At 38.4% G+C, this 17,375-nt stretch overlaps 1 protein-coding gene across 1 annotated transcript in view; it reads left to right on the plus strand.

Moving 5' to 3' along the window:
* LOC110445230 (double C2-like domain-containing protein beta) overlaps positions 1-11,897 on the plus strand; it is a 13,506-nt gene extending 1,609 nt beyond the window's left edge. The window contains exons 2-5 of the mRNA XM_021489732.1: positions 10-38; positions 1,577-1,673; positions 3,735-3,912; positions 10,129-11,897. Coding sequence (XP_021345407.1) covers positions 10-38; positions 1,577-1,673; positions 3,735-3,874 — 266 coding nt within the window. The 3' untranslated portion in view covers positions 3,875-3,912; positions 10,129-11,897. The remainder of the gene's footprint in view (positions 1-9; positions 39-1,576; positions 1,674-3,734; positions 3,913-10,128) is intronic.
* The last annotated feature ends 5,478 nt before the right edge of the window (positions 11,898-17,375 follow it).

Here is a 17,375-nt window from a genome sequence, read left to right on the forward strand (position 1 = left end):
TACAATGAGGTAATACACAAAACACAGAGTACAATGAGGTAATACACAAAACACAAGGTACAATGAGGTAATACACAAAACACAGGGTACAATGAGGTAATACACAAAACACAGACTACAATGAGGTAATACACAAAACACAGAGTACAATGAGGTAATACACAAAACACAGACTACAATGGGGTAATACACAAAACACAGAGTACAATGAGGTAATACTCAAAACACAGAGTACAATGGGGTAATACACAAAACACAGAGTACAATGAGGTAATACACAAAACACAGACTACAATGAGATAATACACAAAACCCAGACTACAATGAGGTAATACACAAAACACAGAGTACAATGAGGTAATACACAAAACACAGAGTACAATGAGGTAATACACAAAACACAGAGTACAATGAGGTAATACACAAAACACAGAGTACAATGAGGTAATACACAAAACACAGAGTACAATGAGGTAATACACAAAACACAGAGTACAATGAGGTAATACACAAAACACAGAGTACAATGAGGTAATACACAAAACACAGAGTACAATGAGGTAATACACAAAACACAGAGTACAATGAGGTAATACACAAAACACAGAGTACAATGAGGTAATACACAAAACACAGAGTACAATGAGGTAATACACAAAACACAGAGTACAATGAGGTAATACACAAAACACAGAGTACAATGAGGTAATACACAAAACACAGAGTACAATGAGGTAATACACAAAACACAGAGTACAATGAGGTAATACACAAAACACAGAGTACAATGAGGTAATACACAAAACACAGAGTACAATGAGGTAATACACAAAACACAGAGTACAATGAGGTAATACACAAAACACAGAGTACAATGAGGTAATACACAAAACACAGAGTACAATGAGGTAATACACAGAACACAGAGTACAATGAGGTAATACACAAAACACCGAGTACAATGAGGTAATACACAAAACACAGAGTACAATGAGGTAATACACAAAACACAGACTACAATGAGCTAATACACAAAACACAGACTACAATGAGGTAATACACAGAACACAGAGGACAATGAGGTAATACACAAAACACAGAGTACAATAAGGTAATACAAAAAACACAGAGTACAATGAGGTAATACAAAAAACACAGAGAACAATGAGGTAATACACAAAACACAGAGGACAATGAGGGAATACACAAAACACAGACTACAATTAGGTAATACACAAAACACAGACTACAATGAGGTAATACACAAAACACAGACTACAATGAGGTAACAATATGTCAAACACACAAAACACAGTGTGTCATTAATGTTATTCTATGTACAATTATAGGATGCATTAGTGATTACTTGGAAAATGTTTGTCCCATCAAGTACTGTTATCTCAAGAAATGTAGATTTTATATTTCCTTTCAGTAATTGCTGTAGAGAATCTTTTATATATAATCTATGTATTTCTAAAATCTTCATTTTATTTCTCTTAGTTCATATTGCTATATGGAGAGTTTGTTTTTCCATCAATTGATATGGTGCTGTAATTATCATTCTGGATATTTACAGGATTTCCTGTATGAGATCAAACTTCCAGAGCTGGCGAAGAAGACACTGGAGATCACAGTGTGGGACAAAGACATTGGCAAGGCTAACGACTTCATAGGTATAAATGCCTGTCTTAAGGTGGCTAATGACTTCATAGGTATACATGTCTGTCTTAAGGTGGCTAACGACTACAAAGGTATACATGTCTGTCTTAAGGTGGCTAATGACTACATAGGTATACATGTCTGTCTTAAGGTGGCTAACGACTACATAGGTATACATGTCTGTCTTAAGGTGGCTGATAACTACATAGGTATACATGTCTGTCTTACGGTGGCTAATGACTACAAAGGTATACATGTCTGTCTTAAGGTGGCTAATGAATACATAGGTATACATGTCTGTCTTAAGGTGGCTAATGACTACAAAAGTATACATGTCTGTCTTAAGGTGGCTAATGACTACAAAGGTATACATGTCTGTCTTAAGGTGGCTGATAACTACATAGGTATACATGTCTGTCTTAAGGTGGCTAATGACTACAAAGGTATACATGTCTGTCTTAGGTAGAGGCTACCCCTACATCAACTATTATCTCAAAGAAGAGTTCCACACTCAGTTTTTAGCTCACCTGCCCAAAGGACAAGTGAGCTTATGCAATGGCATGGTGTCCGTCAACTTTTCCTAAAAATCGTTACTAGTCATAAACGACTGAGCAGATTTTGACTAAATTTGGTCAGAAGCATCCTTAGGGAAAGGGGAACAAATTTCGGATAAATGGTGGGTCTGGCCCCCCTGGGGGCTGAGGGGCGGGACCCAACAGGGGAACTATAGCAAATTCTTTAAAATCCTTCTTCATTAATCAGGAGTCTATATTTGTCAGTTTTCTTTGTTTTGTCGTTAGACAGCAAGATATCAGCAAATTCTAGTTCTGTTAGGGAGGCATGGTAGTCTAGTGGTAGGACGCCGGGCTCGTGACCGAAGGGTTGCGGGTTCGAGTTACGGCACTGCACTGTGTTGTATCTTTGAGCAAGATACTTTACTCCGCTTGTTCCAGTCTACTCAGCTGTAAATGAGTACATGATTGAAATGGCAGCACTGGCTGAATGCTCCCCGGGGAGTTGAGAAAGATATTGGCTGGTTACAAAGGCCCTATAGCCACGGCGGCCGGTGACAATATTTTACTTTAAACAATAACCAAAAGGCCCAGGGTACTGATATTGGGCCTGTAGCATGCTTTGATAAAGGGCTACCAAATTTGTTCAAATGAATAACCTTGACCCACTTTCAAGGTCACAGGGGTCAAATGTCTTAAAATCTTCAAACAACTTCTTCTCAAAAACCAAAAGGCCCAGGGTACTGATATTGGGCCTGTAGCATGCTTTGATGAAGGGCTACCAAGTTTGTTCGAATTAATGACCTTGACCCACTCTCAAGATCACAGGGGTCAAATATGTTAAAATATTCAAACAACTTCTTCCCAATAACCAAAAGGCCCAGGGTACTGATATTTGGTCTGTTGCATGCTAGGATGAAGGACTACCAAGTTTGTTCAAATGAATGAACTTGACTTATATTCAAGGTCACAGGGGTCAAATATGTTGAAAACCTGTAATACAACTTCTTCTGAATAACCAAAATGCCTAGGATGATGATGATATTTAGCCAGTAGCATGCTGGAATAAAGGACAACCGATTTTGCCCAAATGAACAAAAAAAAACTTCTTCTGAATAACAGAGAGGTATAAGGTGATGATATTTTGGGATGAAGGACTACTAAGTGAATGACCTTAGCCCATATTCAAGGTCACAGTGGTCAATACATGTTTAAATCTTTAAATGATTTGTTCTGTATAACCAAAAGGTCCAGGGTAACAATATTTTGCCAGAAGCATGCTGGATTGGAAGACTATAAACTCTGTTCAACCTAATGTCCTTGTTCGACATTCAAGGTCACAGGCGTCATATGTTTAAATCTTTTAATAGGTTCTTATTAATCAAACACTGATATTCTGCCTGTAGCTGTATTTAGTCCACTTTTAAGATTACAAGTGTGAGATTAATACCAGGTGAGCGATGCAGGCCCATTGGGCCTCTTGTTAATATTATTATTAATAATAAACAGCAACTTTACAAAAATTAATTTTGTCTAAGAATGTTTCCTTTTTTTATTCGTCAGGTGGAGTCCAGTTAGGGATCAACTCAAAAGGGGAGCGGCTCAAACACTGGTTTGACACGCTGAAGAATCCTGACCAGAAATTTGAAAGATGGCAGATGTTGTCAGCCGAACTGATTCCTGAGGTTCAATTAACATCCTAACATCGTAACGTGGTTGTCCTCCTGCATGTGTTTATGTTGTGAGTTTTGTGTTTATGACGATATTTTGTTAAATTTTGTCACAGTTTTACTTGGCTATACACAGAAGATACATGTGTATCTCATCACACATCACAGACAGTATATGTTACCTGGCTATACACATAAGATACATGTGTATCTCATCACACATCACAGACACTATATGTTACCTGGCTATACACAGAAGATACATGTGTATCTCATCATACATCACAGATATATGTTACCTGGGCGAATGTGTCAACAAGTACTCTCCTAAGTCAACGTTCAGGTTAAAAATAGATTTTGTGGGGGATGAATCTGGTTTAATTTTTTTTTTTTGCATATATCTTTTGTTCGCAGACATTGCAGTGAAAAATAAATCTAGCAAAGAAAACTAAACAAGTACACGAAAGAGAGAGCACATCACTCCTGTGCTTTATTTGTTGCACTGGTTACCTGTACGATACAGGTCACAGTACAAAATTCTGGTATACACATGCAAGGCACTGAATGGAACAGCTCCTCAGTACCTACAGGAGCTTGTTACCCTGTATCAGCCATCAAGATCTCTGCGGTCGGAGTCAGAATCTTTGTTGTGTGTCCCAAAATCTCGTACTGTGACCTACGGAAACAGATGCTTTGGGAGGGTTTCGGCTACGTTGTGGAATAGCTTACCATCTGCTATTAGGAAGTCAAATACCCTGGCCAAGTTCAAGAGGGACATAAAAACTCACCTCTTCACGTCTGCATTTTAGAATCTTTGCAAAGACGTCATGTAAATACCAACCTTTTATTTGTTCAATTATGTGCACATTGCTTGTTAAATGTATGAAAGAGATTCCAAGCCTTTGTTGTTTGTTTTCACAATTATAACCATTACTATTATCCATATGTTGTAAAGCACCTTAGAGTAATTTTACAAATTATATAGGGCGCTACATAAATGTTGTATATTATTATTATTATTACACAAAACAAAGGAAACAATAGAGCGCGGAAGTAGTCAGAGGTACACAATGACCAAACAGATATATACGATAATTCTATAAGTTAAATATATCTGATTTGCCATAAATGACGTATTTGTTTGGAGCCACTGATGAAGACTGGCTGTAATAGATTCCAGCAGATCATCCTTAATGACCTTTCCCCCTACGATTAGTTTTGCTACTAACAAGGTGCTATTAAAATTTTGTGCCTTATTTAATAAATCATTGATTTACGCTTTTACTTGTTTCTTTCAACCAAGAACAGAAGACTTACAGTTACCAAGTTTGTTCAAAACAGACCCCTTGGGTCAAAATTGGAGTCACACCCATTTATTTCAGTTATAGTGTTCACAGGGTCTAACAATAATAGAATTACCAGGGGGAATTACTATGTAAGTCATGGTCAAATTGGTCCGGTATTCAAACTCATCCAAGATCTCATTGATACAAAGCTGCATACAAAGTTTCATCAAAATCGGTTCATATTTACTGAAGTTATTGGCTCACCTGGCACGAAGTGCAAAGTGAGCTTATGCCGGGGTGCGGCGTCCGTCGTCCGTCCGGCATCAATATTTTACTTTAAACAACTTCTTCTTAATAACCGAAAGGCCTAGGGTGTCGATATTTGGTCAGAAGCAAACTGCGATGAAGGGCTACAAAGTTTGTTAAAATTAATGACCTTCACCCATTTTCAAGGTCACAGGGGTCAAGTATGTTAAAAACTTTAAACATCTTCTTCTCGATAACCAAACTGCCCAGGGAGATGATATTTGGCCAGTAGCATGCTTGGGTGAAGGGCTACAAAGTTTGTTCAAATGAATGACCTTCAATTATATTCAAGGTCACAGGGGTCAATTGTCTTAAAAAAACTTTAAACAATTTCTTCTGAATAACCAAAATGCCCAGGGTGATGATATTTGGCCAGTAGCATGCTGAGATAAAGGGCTACAATGTTTGTTTAAATAAATGACCTTCACCCATATTCAAGGTCACAGGAGTCAAATATGTTAAAAACTTTAAACAACTTCTTCTGAATAACCAAAATGCCTAGGGTGATGATATTTGGCCAGTAGCATGCTGGGGTAAAGGGCTATCAAGTTTGTTCAAATGAATGACCTTCACCCATATTCAAAGTCACAGGGGTCAAATATGTTAAAAACTTTAAACAACTTCATCTGAATAACCAAAATGCCCAGGGTGATGATATTTTGCCAGTAGCATGCTGGGGTAAAGGGCTATCAAGTTTGTTCAAATGAATGACCTTCACCCATATTCAAGGTCACAGGGGTCAGATATGTTAAAAACTTTAAACAACTTCTGATGAATAACCAAAATGCCCAGGGTGATGATATTTGGCCAGTAGCATGCTGGGGTAAAGGGCTATCAAATTTGTTCAAATGAATGACCTTCACTTATATTCAAGGTCACAGGGGTCAAATTTGTTAAAAACATTAAACAACTTCTGATGAATAACCAAAATGCATAGGGTGATGATATTTGGTCAGTAGGATGCTAGGGTAAAGGGCTATCAAGTTTGTTCAAATGAATGACCTTCACCCATATTCAAGGTCACAGGGGTCAAATATGTGAAAAACTTTAAACAACTTTTGATGAATAACCAAAATGCACAGGGTGATGATATTTGGCCAGTAGCATGCTGGGGTTAAGGGCTATCAAATTTGTTCAAATGAATCACCTTCACTTATATTCAAGGTCACAGGGGTCAAATATGTTAAAAACTTGAAACAACTTCTTCTCAATAACCAAAATGCCCAGGGTGATGATATTTAGTCAGTAGCATACTAGGATCAAGGGCTACCAAGTTTGTTTAAATGTATGACATTGAATCATATTCAAGGTCACAAGGAGCAAATAAGTTCAAAATATTTAAACAACTTGTTCTGAATAACCAAAAGGCTCAGGATGTTGATATTTAGTCAGTAGCATGCTGGGATCAAGGACTACTATTTTTGTTAAAGTGAATAACTTTGACTTATATTCAAGGTCACAGGGGTCAAATTTGTTTAAAATCTTTAAACGACCTCTTCTGAATAACCATGGGTCCCAGGATGTTGATACTTAGCAAGTTGCATCCTGAGATGAAAGGCTATAAAATTTGTTCAACATAATGACATTGTTCGACTTTCAATCACAGGGGTGAAATGTTTAAAAAAAATATTTAACAGGTTCTTTTGAATGAATTTTAATCATAAATACTGATATTTTGCCTGTAGCTTTATTTTAGATCACTTATAATGTTACAAGTGTGAGATTTATACCAGGTGAGCGATGCAGGCCCATTGGGCCTCTTGTTGTGTTCACAAGGAAAAATTAATGGACGATGCAGCAAGGTCACTCGGACCGACAAAAAGGATGAATTGGCCCCTGGATGACAGTCCTTATTTGAATCGAATGTATGAGTATGATCAATGTTGCTTCAAATTAAATTTCTTACAAGATGCATGATTGTTTTAGTGTATTTAACTGACAGAACTTAGTTCTTTTTTGTATGAATTCAGAAAATAAACCTTGCATGTTTCCCTTGTATACCGGTAAATCATGTCTTTTGTAAAAGTGGACAGCTTTATGTTTGAAAGTGTGGACTGATCAAAGTTTGCGGTGTAGACAATCTGACATTGATGACAATGGTTATATTGTGCCAATATTTTCATATCAGTAACAGTAAATGTATGTTGTCGTGGAAGCTAAAAGATCTAGATTGTCAGGGATTAATAGAATCTCTCACCCTCGTGGGGGTGAGATAGGGGAATCCCAACCCGAGGGGGGAGATTCTTATGTTGCCAAACACGAGGCTGTGCCGAGTGTTTGGCAACTTAAGAATCTTTCCCCGAGGGTTGAGATTCCCCTATCTTACCCACAAGGGGTGAATGATTCTTTTTCTCTTACCCTGTTCTCCTAATGTGTATCATATACACAATGTAATGATAACGTTACATGCTAAATTCAGGGTTGACGTGACGTCGATGGATTGTTGACGTGACGTCATTGTATTGTTGAAATGACGTCATGCCATTGTTATGAATAGGGGAATCCCCCCGTCTCGACCCTAGGGTGAGACAAGGAAATCTCACACCGGTTAAAGTGCGGATACACCTGTCCAGGGTAAGAGAAAATGATATCCATGTTTGTAACACAGACTTAGAGTTAAGCTTCTGCTGCTTCTCTACAATACCTGACTCAAATTAGACCCACAGACTCTAATTAGACCCACAGACTCAAATTAAACCCACAGACTCTAATTAGACCTACAGACTCTAATTAGACCCACATACTCTAATTAGACCCACAGACTCTAATAAGACCCACAGACTCAAATTAGACCCACAGACTCAAATTAGACCCACAGACTCTAATTAGACCCACAGACTCAAATTAGACCCACAGATTCAAATTAGACCCACAGACTCTAATTAGAACCACAGACTCAAATTAGACCCACAGACTCAAATTAGACCCACAGACTCTAATTAGACCCACAGACTCTAATTAGACCCACAGATGTATCGTAGTGCTACTTTTGTTAGCATACTATTTATTAGCCCGCCATTATCAGTTGGTAAACTGTTCAGATCGGCAGCCCACCATTATCAGTTGGTAAACTGTTCAGATCGGCAGGCAGCCTACCATTATCAGTACGTAAACTGTTTGGATCGGCAGCCCACCATTATCAGTTGGTAAACTGTTCAGATCGGCAGTCCACCATTATCAGTTGGTAAACTGTTCAGATCGGCAGCCCCTTTGTCCGTGTTTCATCTTGAAACAATTAAGAAATAGAGAAGTACTGAACAGATTCTTTTCAAATTTCATATAAAATTTCCTTGGTCCTTATTTGTGCATGTTTTAACTTGAGATTGATTGAAGAAACATGATGGCCACCAGGTAGCCATCTTGGATCTTTTCAGTTCAAGTTTGTAATTGCTATTTTTAGCCATGCCATGGCAAGTATAGTTCCTCTGTCGTCTGCATCGTTGTCGTTTAAAACACTACTTATCCTTAACGGCTCAGTGGATTTTGATCAGATTTGGTCTGGAGCATCCTTGACCACAGGGTTCGCAATTCTCAGAGGATGGCCGCCAAATAGAGGGTAGAGAACCTTAAAGGGGAATCTTCAAAAATCTTCTCCTTCTAAACCAATGGATGGAATTTTGACCAAGTTTGTTCTTGGTGTCTTATACCCACCCACACTGATTTAGGGACCTTATACCCACCCACACTGATTTAAGGACCTTATACCCAAACTGATTTAGGGACCTTATACCCACCCACACTGATTTAGGGACCTTATACCCACCCACACTGATATAGGGACCTTATACCCACCCAAACTGATTTAAGGACCTTATACCCACCCACACTGATATAGGGACCTTATACCCACCCAAACTGATATAGGGACCTTATACCCACCCACACTGATTTAAGGACCTTATACCCACCCACACTGATTTAGGGACCTTATACCCACCCAAACTGATTTAGGGACCTTATACCCACCCACACTGATTTAGGGACCTTATACCCACCCAAACTGATTTAGGGACCTTATACCCACCCACACTGATATAGGGACCTTATACCCACCCACACTGATTTAGGGACCTTATACCCACCCACACTGATTTAGGGACCTTATACCCACCCACACTGATTTAGGGACCTTATACCCACCCACACTGATATAGGGACCTTATACCCACCCACACTGATTTAGGGACCTTATACCCACCCACACTGATTTAGGGACCTTATACCCACCCACACTGATATAGGGACCTTATACCCACCCACACTGATTTAGGGACCTTATACCCACCCACACTGATTTAGGGACCTTATACCCACCCAAACTGATATAGGGACCTTATACCCACCCACACTGATTTAGGGACCTTCTTACAGTTTGTATTTCTTGTACTCCTTTGATAAACTGGTAGAGTACTCAGCAGATTTTAAATTGAGAATAAAATACCAGGTGAGCTATGAAGGCCCCTGGGCCTCTTGTTTAGGAATTCCCTGACAGATCTTTCTCCAATTTTATAAGTAGATTCCCCTTTATACTTAGTTGTGTATGTTTTATTTTGAGACTGAGTGGAAAGCAAGATGTCGGCCAGGCAGCAATCTTGGATTTTGACAGTTCTAAATTTGTTGTTTCTCAAATATGTTGATATCATACTCCACAGTTGGATGTTGTTTACTTGAAATGTGTTTTATTTGTCTTCACAGCCGGATGAATACTAGATTTGCTCATAAAACCAGTGCCCCAATCAGTGCCAGACTCAAGGTAACAACCCAGGCAATGCCCCAACGCCAAGTGTAGCTCATGGTAACCACTCAACTTTAGAATCTCCACCATACAGTTTGTCATAACAGATGTCATCATCCTCCAACAGATGTTGTCATCCTTCAGATGTTATTGTCATCCTTCAGATGTTGTCATCCTTCAACAGATGTAATTGTCATCCTCATCCTTCAACAGATGTCATCCTTCAACAGATGTCATCCTTCAACAGATGTCAACAGATGTCATCCTTCAACAGATGTTGTTGTCATCCTCATTCTTGAACAGATGTTGTTATCATCAGTTATCAGCTTCTGAAGTTTCTCAGAATATTCAACATTCCTTAAGTTACCAAAAAACCGCTCGAGTTTCAGAAACCAAGGCTTGATGGCCTCCTTTGAAAATGTCTCGAATGTCCTTCAATAACTAAGATACGCTTAATCGTCATATCTTCAACAATGTTGTTATCTCTTATAAAATTAGGATCCTGTGGTCAGTGATGCACCGATTCAGTCATTGATATAATCGTAGTGAAAGTTGTCTAATCCAACCCCTGTAGGATCTGACAAATTGCAGGGATTAGACAGGGTGTTATACTACTCAGGGGTCTTACTAGAAAAACTCCACTGATGTGCCAGATTACACAGCTTTTACTGAGGGGTCGGGTTAGACAAATTTCATTAAGGGGCCAGATTACACAGGTTTTACTGAGGGGTATGGTCAGAAAGATTCACTAAGGAGCCAGATTACACAGGATTTACTGAGGGGTTGGGTTAGACAAATTTCATTAAAGGGCCAGATTACACAGGTTTTACTGAGGGGTATGGTCAGAAAGATTCACTAAGGAGCCAGATTACACAGGTTTTACTGAGGGGTCGGGTTAGACAGATTTCACTAAGGGGGCAGTTTACACAGGTTTTAATGGGGGGTTGGATTAGACAGATTTAACTAAGGGGCCAGATTAAACATGTTTTACTGAGGGGTCTGATTAGACAGATTTAACTTAGGGGCCAGATTACACAGGTTTTACTGAGGGGTCTGATTAGACAGATTTCATGAAAGGGCCAGATAACATAGGTTTTACTGAGGGGTCGGATTAGACAGATTTCATGAAGGGGCCAGATTACATAGGTTTTACTGAGGGGCCAGATTACATAGAATTAGGTTTTACTGTCATATGCAAATATATGTATGTTACTACATAAGGAAGGCATTACAATCATCAGGTACTTTTATATGTAGGCCAAATGTTGAATATTTCTGTTTTAGGCAAAATATTTAAATATTTGATGTGTAGCCATCTGTTTATACCTGGCTGTAACAGGTAGTGATGTGTAGCCATCTGTTTATACCTGGCTGTAACAGGTAGTGATGTGTAGCCAAGTGAACAGTAATGACAACATATTTCTATTTATCATAACAGTTAAAACAGTGTGTAATACTACAGTGAGAAAAACCACAGCTGTAAAATATCTACTGAGTAATTTCTATAGGAGATAACATTCAAGGCAGTGAGTTATATAGGAGATAACATACAAGGTAGTGAGTTATATAGGAGATAACATACAAGGCAGTGGTTTATAAAGGAGATAACATACAAGGTAGTGGTTTATATAGGAGATAACATACAAGGTAGTGTGTTATATAGGAGATAACATACAAGGCTGTGTGTTATATAGGAGATAACATACAAGGCTGTGAGTTATATAGGAGATAACATCCCCGGAGTTTGTCAGGGGTGTAATGGTAAGTGGTTTATAAAGGAGATAACATACAAGGTAGTGGTTTATATAGGAGATAACATACAAGGCAGGGGTTTATAAAGGAGATAACATACAAGGTAGTGAGATATATAGGAGATAACATACAAGGTAGTCAGTTATATAGGAGATAACATACAATATAGTGGTTTATATAGGAGATAACATACAAGGCAGGGGTTTATAAAGGAGATAACATACAAGGTAGTGAGTTATATAGAAGATAACATACAAGGCGTGTTATATAGGAGCTAACATACAAGGCAGTGAGTTATATAGGAGATAACATACAAGGAAGTGAGTTATATAGGAGATAACATACAAGGTGGTGAGTTATATAGGAGATAACATACAAGATAGTGGTTTATATAGGAGATAACATACAAGGTAGTCAGTTATATAGGAGATAACATACAAGGCAGGGGTTTATAAAGGAGATAACATACAAGGTAGTGGTTTATATAGGAGATAACATACAAGGCAGGGGTTTATAAAGGAGATAACATACAAGGTAGTGAGATATATAGGAGATAACATACAAGGTAGTGAGTTATCTAGGAGATAACATACAAGGTAGTGAGTTATATAGAAGATAACATACAAGGCGTGTTATATAGGAGCTAACATACAAGGCACTGAGTTATATAGGAGATAACATACAAGGGAGTGTGTTATATAGGAGATAACATACAAGGCTGTGAGTTATATAGGAGATAACATACCCGGAGTTTGTCAGGGGTGTAATGGTACTTTTTCAAGCATTTCTATTGCTGTAATGTATTGCATGCTTCACAAAGCATTAAATCACTGTACTTTATATTTTGAAGATAGGTTTTTTTATCAATTACTTTTCACATTCCTGTATGTTATGATAGACTTAGGCCACAAAAGCCATTCCACTTTTCCTGTACCAGACCACTGACTTGTACTACTACCACCTTGGTTTAGGTTTTATCATTTGGAACTTGTGTGTTTATATTGAAATCCTTGATCTGCTCCAGTTCTGAGTTCTTGCTGCCACAGCAGTATTTAGTCTGTTTAATAAATTCATATGTTCCAGCTTAAAAGGAGTTGTGGCTACAGGGGTAATGCATACAGTGCAATAATCCCTTGGTATACTGCCACAACTGGTTCTTGTTATACTGCCACCATTAGTCCTTGTTTTACTGCCACCATTAGTCCTTGTTATACTGCCAACATTAGCCCTTGTTGTACTGCCCCCATTGGTCCTTGTTATACTGCCACCACTGGTCCTTGTTATACGGCCACCACTAGTCCTTGTTATACTGCCACCACTAGTCCTTGGTATACTGCCACCATTGGTCCTTGTTATACTGCCCCCACTGGTCCTTGGTATACTGCCACCACTGGTCCTTGTTATACTGCCACCATTGGTCCTTGGTATACTGCCACCATTTGTCCTTGTTATACTGCCACCATTTTTCCTTGTTATACTGCCACCATTGGTCCTTGGTATACTGCCACCACTAGTCCTTGTTATACTTCCACCACTGGTCCTTGTTATACTGCCACCATTGGCCCTTGTTATACTGCCACCATTTGTCCTTGTTATACTGCCACCATTTGTCCTTGTTATACTGCCACCATTAGTCCTTGTTTTACTGCCCCCATTAGTCCTTGTTATACTGCCAACATTAGCCCTTGTTATACTGCCACCATTGGTCCTTGGTATACTGCCACCATTTGTCCTTGTTATACTGCCACCATTGGTCCTTGGTATACTGCCACCATTGGTCCTTGGTATACTGCCACCATTTGTCCTTGTTATACTGCCACCATTTGTCCTTGTTATACTGCCACCATTAGTCCTTGTTTTACTGCCCCCATTAGTCCTTGTTATACTGCCAACATTAGCCCTTGTTGTACTGCCCCCATTGGTCCTTGTTATACTGCCACCATTGGTCCTTGGTATACTGCCACCACTGGTCCTTGGTATACTGCCACCACTAGTCCTTGTTATACTGCCACCACTGGTCCTTGTTATCCTGCCACCACTGGTCCTTGTTATACTGCCACCATTGGCCCTTGTTATACTGCCACCATTTGTCCTTGTTATTCTGCCACCACTGGTCCTTGGTATACTGCCACCATTGGTCCTTGGTATACTGCCACCATTGGTCCTTGGTATACTGCCACCATTGGTCCTTGGTATACTGCCACCACTAGTCCTTGTTATACTTCCACCACTGGTCCTTGTTATACTGCCACCATTGGCCCTTGTTATACTGCCACCATTTGTCCTTGTTATTCTGCCACCACTGGTCCTTGGTATACTGCCACCATTGGTCCTTGGTATACTGCCACCATTTGTCCTTGTTATACTGCCACCATTAGTCCTTGTTTTACTGCCACCATTAGTCCTTGTTATACTGCCAACATTAGCCCTTGTTGTACTGCCCCCATTGGTCCTTGTTATACTGCCACCACTGGTCCTTGGTATCCTGCCACCACTGGTCCTTGTTATACTGCCACCATTGGCCCTTGTTATACTGCCACCATTTGTCCTTGTTATTCTGCCACCACTGGTCCTTGGTATACTGCCACCATTGGTCCTTGGTATACTGCCACCATTTGTCCTTGTTATACTGCCACCATTAGTCCTTGTTTTACTGCCACCATTAGTCCTTGTTATACTGCCAACATTAGCCCTTGTTATACTGCCACCATTGGTCCTTGGTATACTGCCACCATTTGTCCTTGTTATACTGCCACCACTGGTCCTTGTTATACGGCCACCACTAGTCCTTGTTATACTGCCACCACTAATAATATAGGGTTTTTGCGGCACATCTATGTTCATGTTTAAAGTAATTGTTTAGAAAAATAACACAAAGTTATTGAAACGTATCAGCACTATATGAGGTGACAGTTTAGATCGTTGTGTCTAGCTTTAATTGTATACATTCAATGGAAAAGCATATTTTTTATATGTTATTTGTTTATAAGTTATACTTTATATTGTTTACAAAATGTGAGAGTTGCTGTTTTTCTGAGATTTTCATGGTTGCTTGATGATTTTATTTTGCTGATTTGTGATCTTGTAAAAAATCAAGCATTATATATATTTAAAAAAGAGCTCAATATTTTACTTACACTTGCTTTTTTTCAAAATAAATGGTCATAAGAAATCTTCAAAACATAACAATCAATTTGAATAAAAAGTTTTAAGAAACAGTGCTGTTTAATTGATAACAAAGTATTATACAAAAGAAGTAGTGAGGAACAAAATCTCACTTAGCATGTCTTCTCAGGCACATGTTAATAGGTTGTAATAGATATTATAACACCCTGTATAGAGGGGGAACAATTAGTAGGTTAATAGGTTGTAATAGATATTATAACACCCTGTATAGAGGGGGAACAATTAGTTGGTTAATAAGTTGTTTTATGTATTATAAAACCCTGTATAGAGAACATGTTTATTTATATTTTCTCTTAATATACTAACATTTCATTGAAACACAAACATGACATTTCTGAGACTGTTGTATAAACTTCACTAGAGGGACATAAGATCTAGATCTGCAATAAAATCTGGTGATGACATCAGAGCTCTTCCTATCCTCATTTGATGTTATATACTTTCTGTCCTCACCATAGTTAAATAAATATTAATTCCAATGCCCTGTCATTAAGTTTCAAAAAATGAACAATAAAAGATTTGACCTGTTAAATGGACAATGATCGAAGGCTTAGAGATACCATGGCTTTCTGCTGATGACTTCATGATTTCTATTTAATTCCTTGATTCCTTCCATATCAATTCCCATTAGGATCATTCTGTTGTCCTTTTTAAAAAAAATAACCTCAAAATGTCTTCATGTGTGAAAATACCTTTTAATAACTTATTCCAGTGATATGTTAAATTGTTAATTTCTTGTTTCAGTTATATATGATACAGAAAGATTTTATTTTTTAAAATGTAGAACTTGTATCTATAATAAAAAAAAATCTAAAAATTATACCATTTTCTTATAAACTTTGTGCATTAATGCAAATAGGTGTTCAAAGTTTATGTTTGTACAATTGTATTTCCAGGTTGTGAAAAAAGTTAATCATTCCTGTATATGCATTCCTCGTAGCCAGGATACATCATGTTATGGTTTGTGAATGGGATGATCAGTGCTGAGATTTAGAAGTCCTACAAACAAGGCCATATGAGATATGATGTATAGAGAGAGAGAGAGGGGGGGGGGGGGGGGGGGGGGGGGGGAGAGAGCTGATGTATTTTCTGTCTTAAAACACTTTTATTTTCATAAAGTATATAACAATATGTAATAGTATATATTACGATGTTATTTGATGGTGTATTGATGTCAATCTGGAAATATATTTACTTTTGTTGATAAGTGTTTGTTGTAATATTAAATATTAAAAATTTGTGTCCTTTGGACAGATTTATCTTGATTGAAATTAAGATTGATGTTTAGCTTTATAATGGCTACATTGTATATTCCATCACCAATCTCATAGGAATGACCCTTTTCTGCTGTCACACCAGATGTTTGTGTACTCCCCAGTATTATGTCTACCTGGCACCAGTCACAAATAAACCCTTTGATCTGTTGTTTGTTATCTTTGTCATCTATATTTTTTAGTTCAGCTGGCTCGAGGGCAAGTCACATTTTCAACTTCTTTTCAAAAACTGCTGTTTTGATTTCAATACAAACTTTGAGGAAGCTGATTAATGGCTGTAGACCAATCAATGATTAATGGCTGTAGACCAATCAATGTTATATGTATATATAATACTGCTTCCCCCTTTAGGGGACTGAGTGGTGGGGAGGAAAGGGGTCAAATACATATAGGCAAAAACTGCAACAACCTTCTTAGTACTCAGAAATCTTAAAATGAGATACTCCTGCATGATGGGTTCTAAAGTGCTCTGTAAAGAAGGTGAATGTCATTCCCTCTGTATCACCAGTTAACCTCTGTATCACCAGTTAACCACTGTACTACCATGTATCACCAGTTAACCTCTGGGAAGGAGTCATTACCACTGTATCAACAGCTAACCTCTGTATTACCAGTTAACCTCTGTATCACCAGTTAACCTCTGTATCACCAGTTAACCACTGTATCACCAGTTAACCTCTGTATCATCAGTTAACCTCTGTATTACCAGTTAACCTCTGTATCACCAGTTAACCACTGTATCACCAGTTAACCACTGTATCACCAGTTAACCTCTGTATTACCAGTTAACCTCTGTATCACCGGTTAACCACTGTATCACCAGTTAACCACTGTATCACCATAACCTCTGTATCACCAGTTAACCACTGTATTACCAGTTAACCTCTGGGAAGGTGTCATTAGCTCTGTATCACCAGATAACCTCTGTATCACCAGTAAACCTCTGTATTACCAGTTAACCTATGGTAAGGAGTCATTACCACTGTATCACCAGT

Source organism: Mizuhopecten yessoensis, unplaced genomic scaffold (genome assembly GCF_002113885.1).
Source record: "Mizuhopecten yessoensis strain PY_sf001 unplaced genomic scaffold, ASM211388v2 scaffold2123, whole genome shotgun sequence".
In the NCBI taxonomy this organism is placed as follows: Eukaryota; Metazoa; Mollusca; class Bivalvia; order Pectinida; family Pectinidae; genus Mizuhopecten; species Mizuhopecten yessoensis.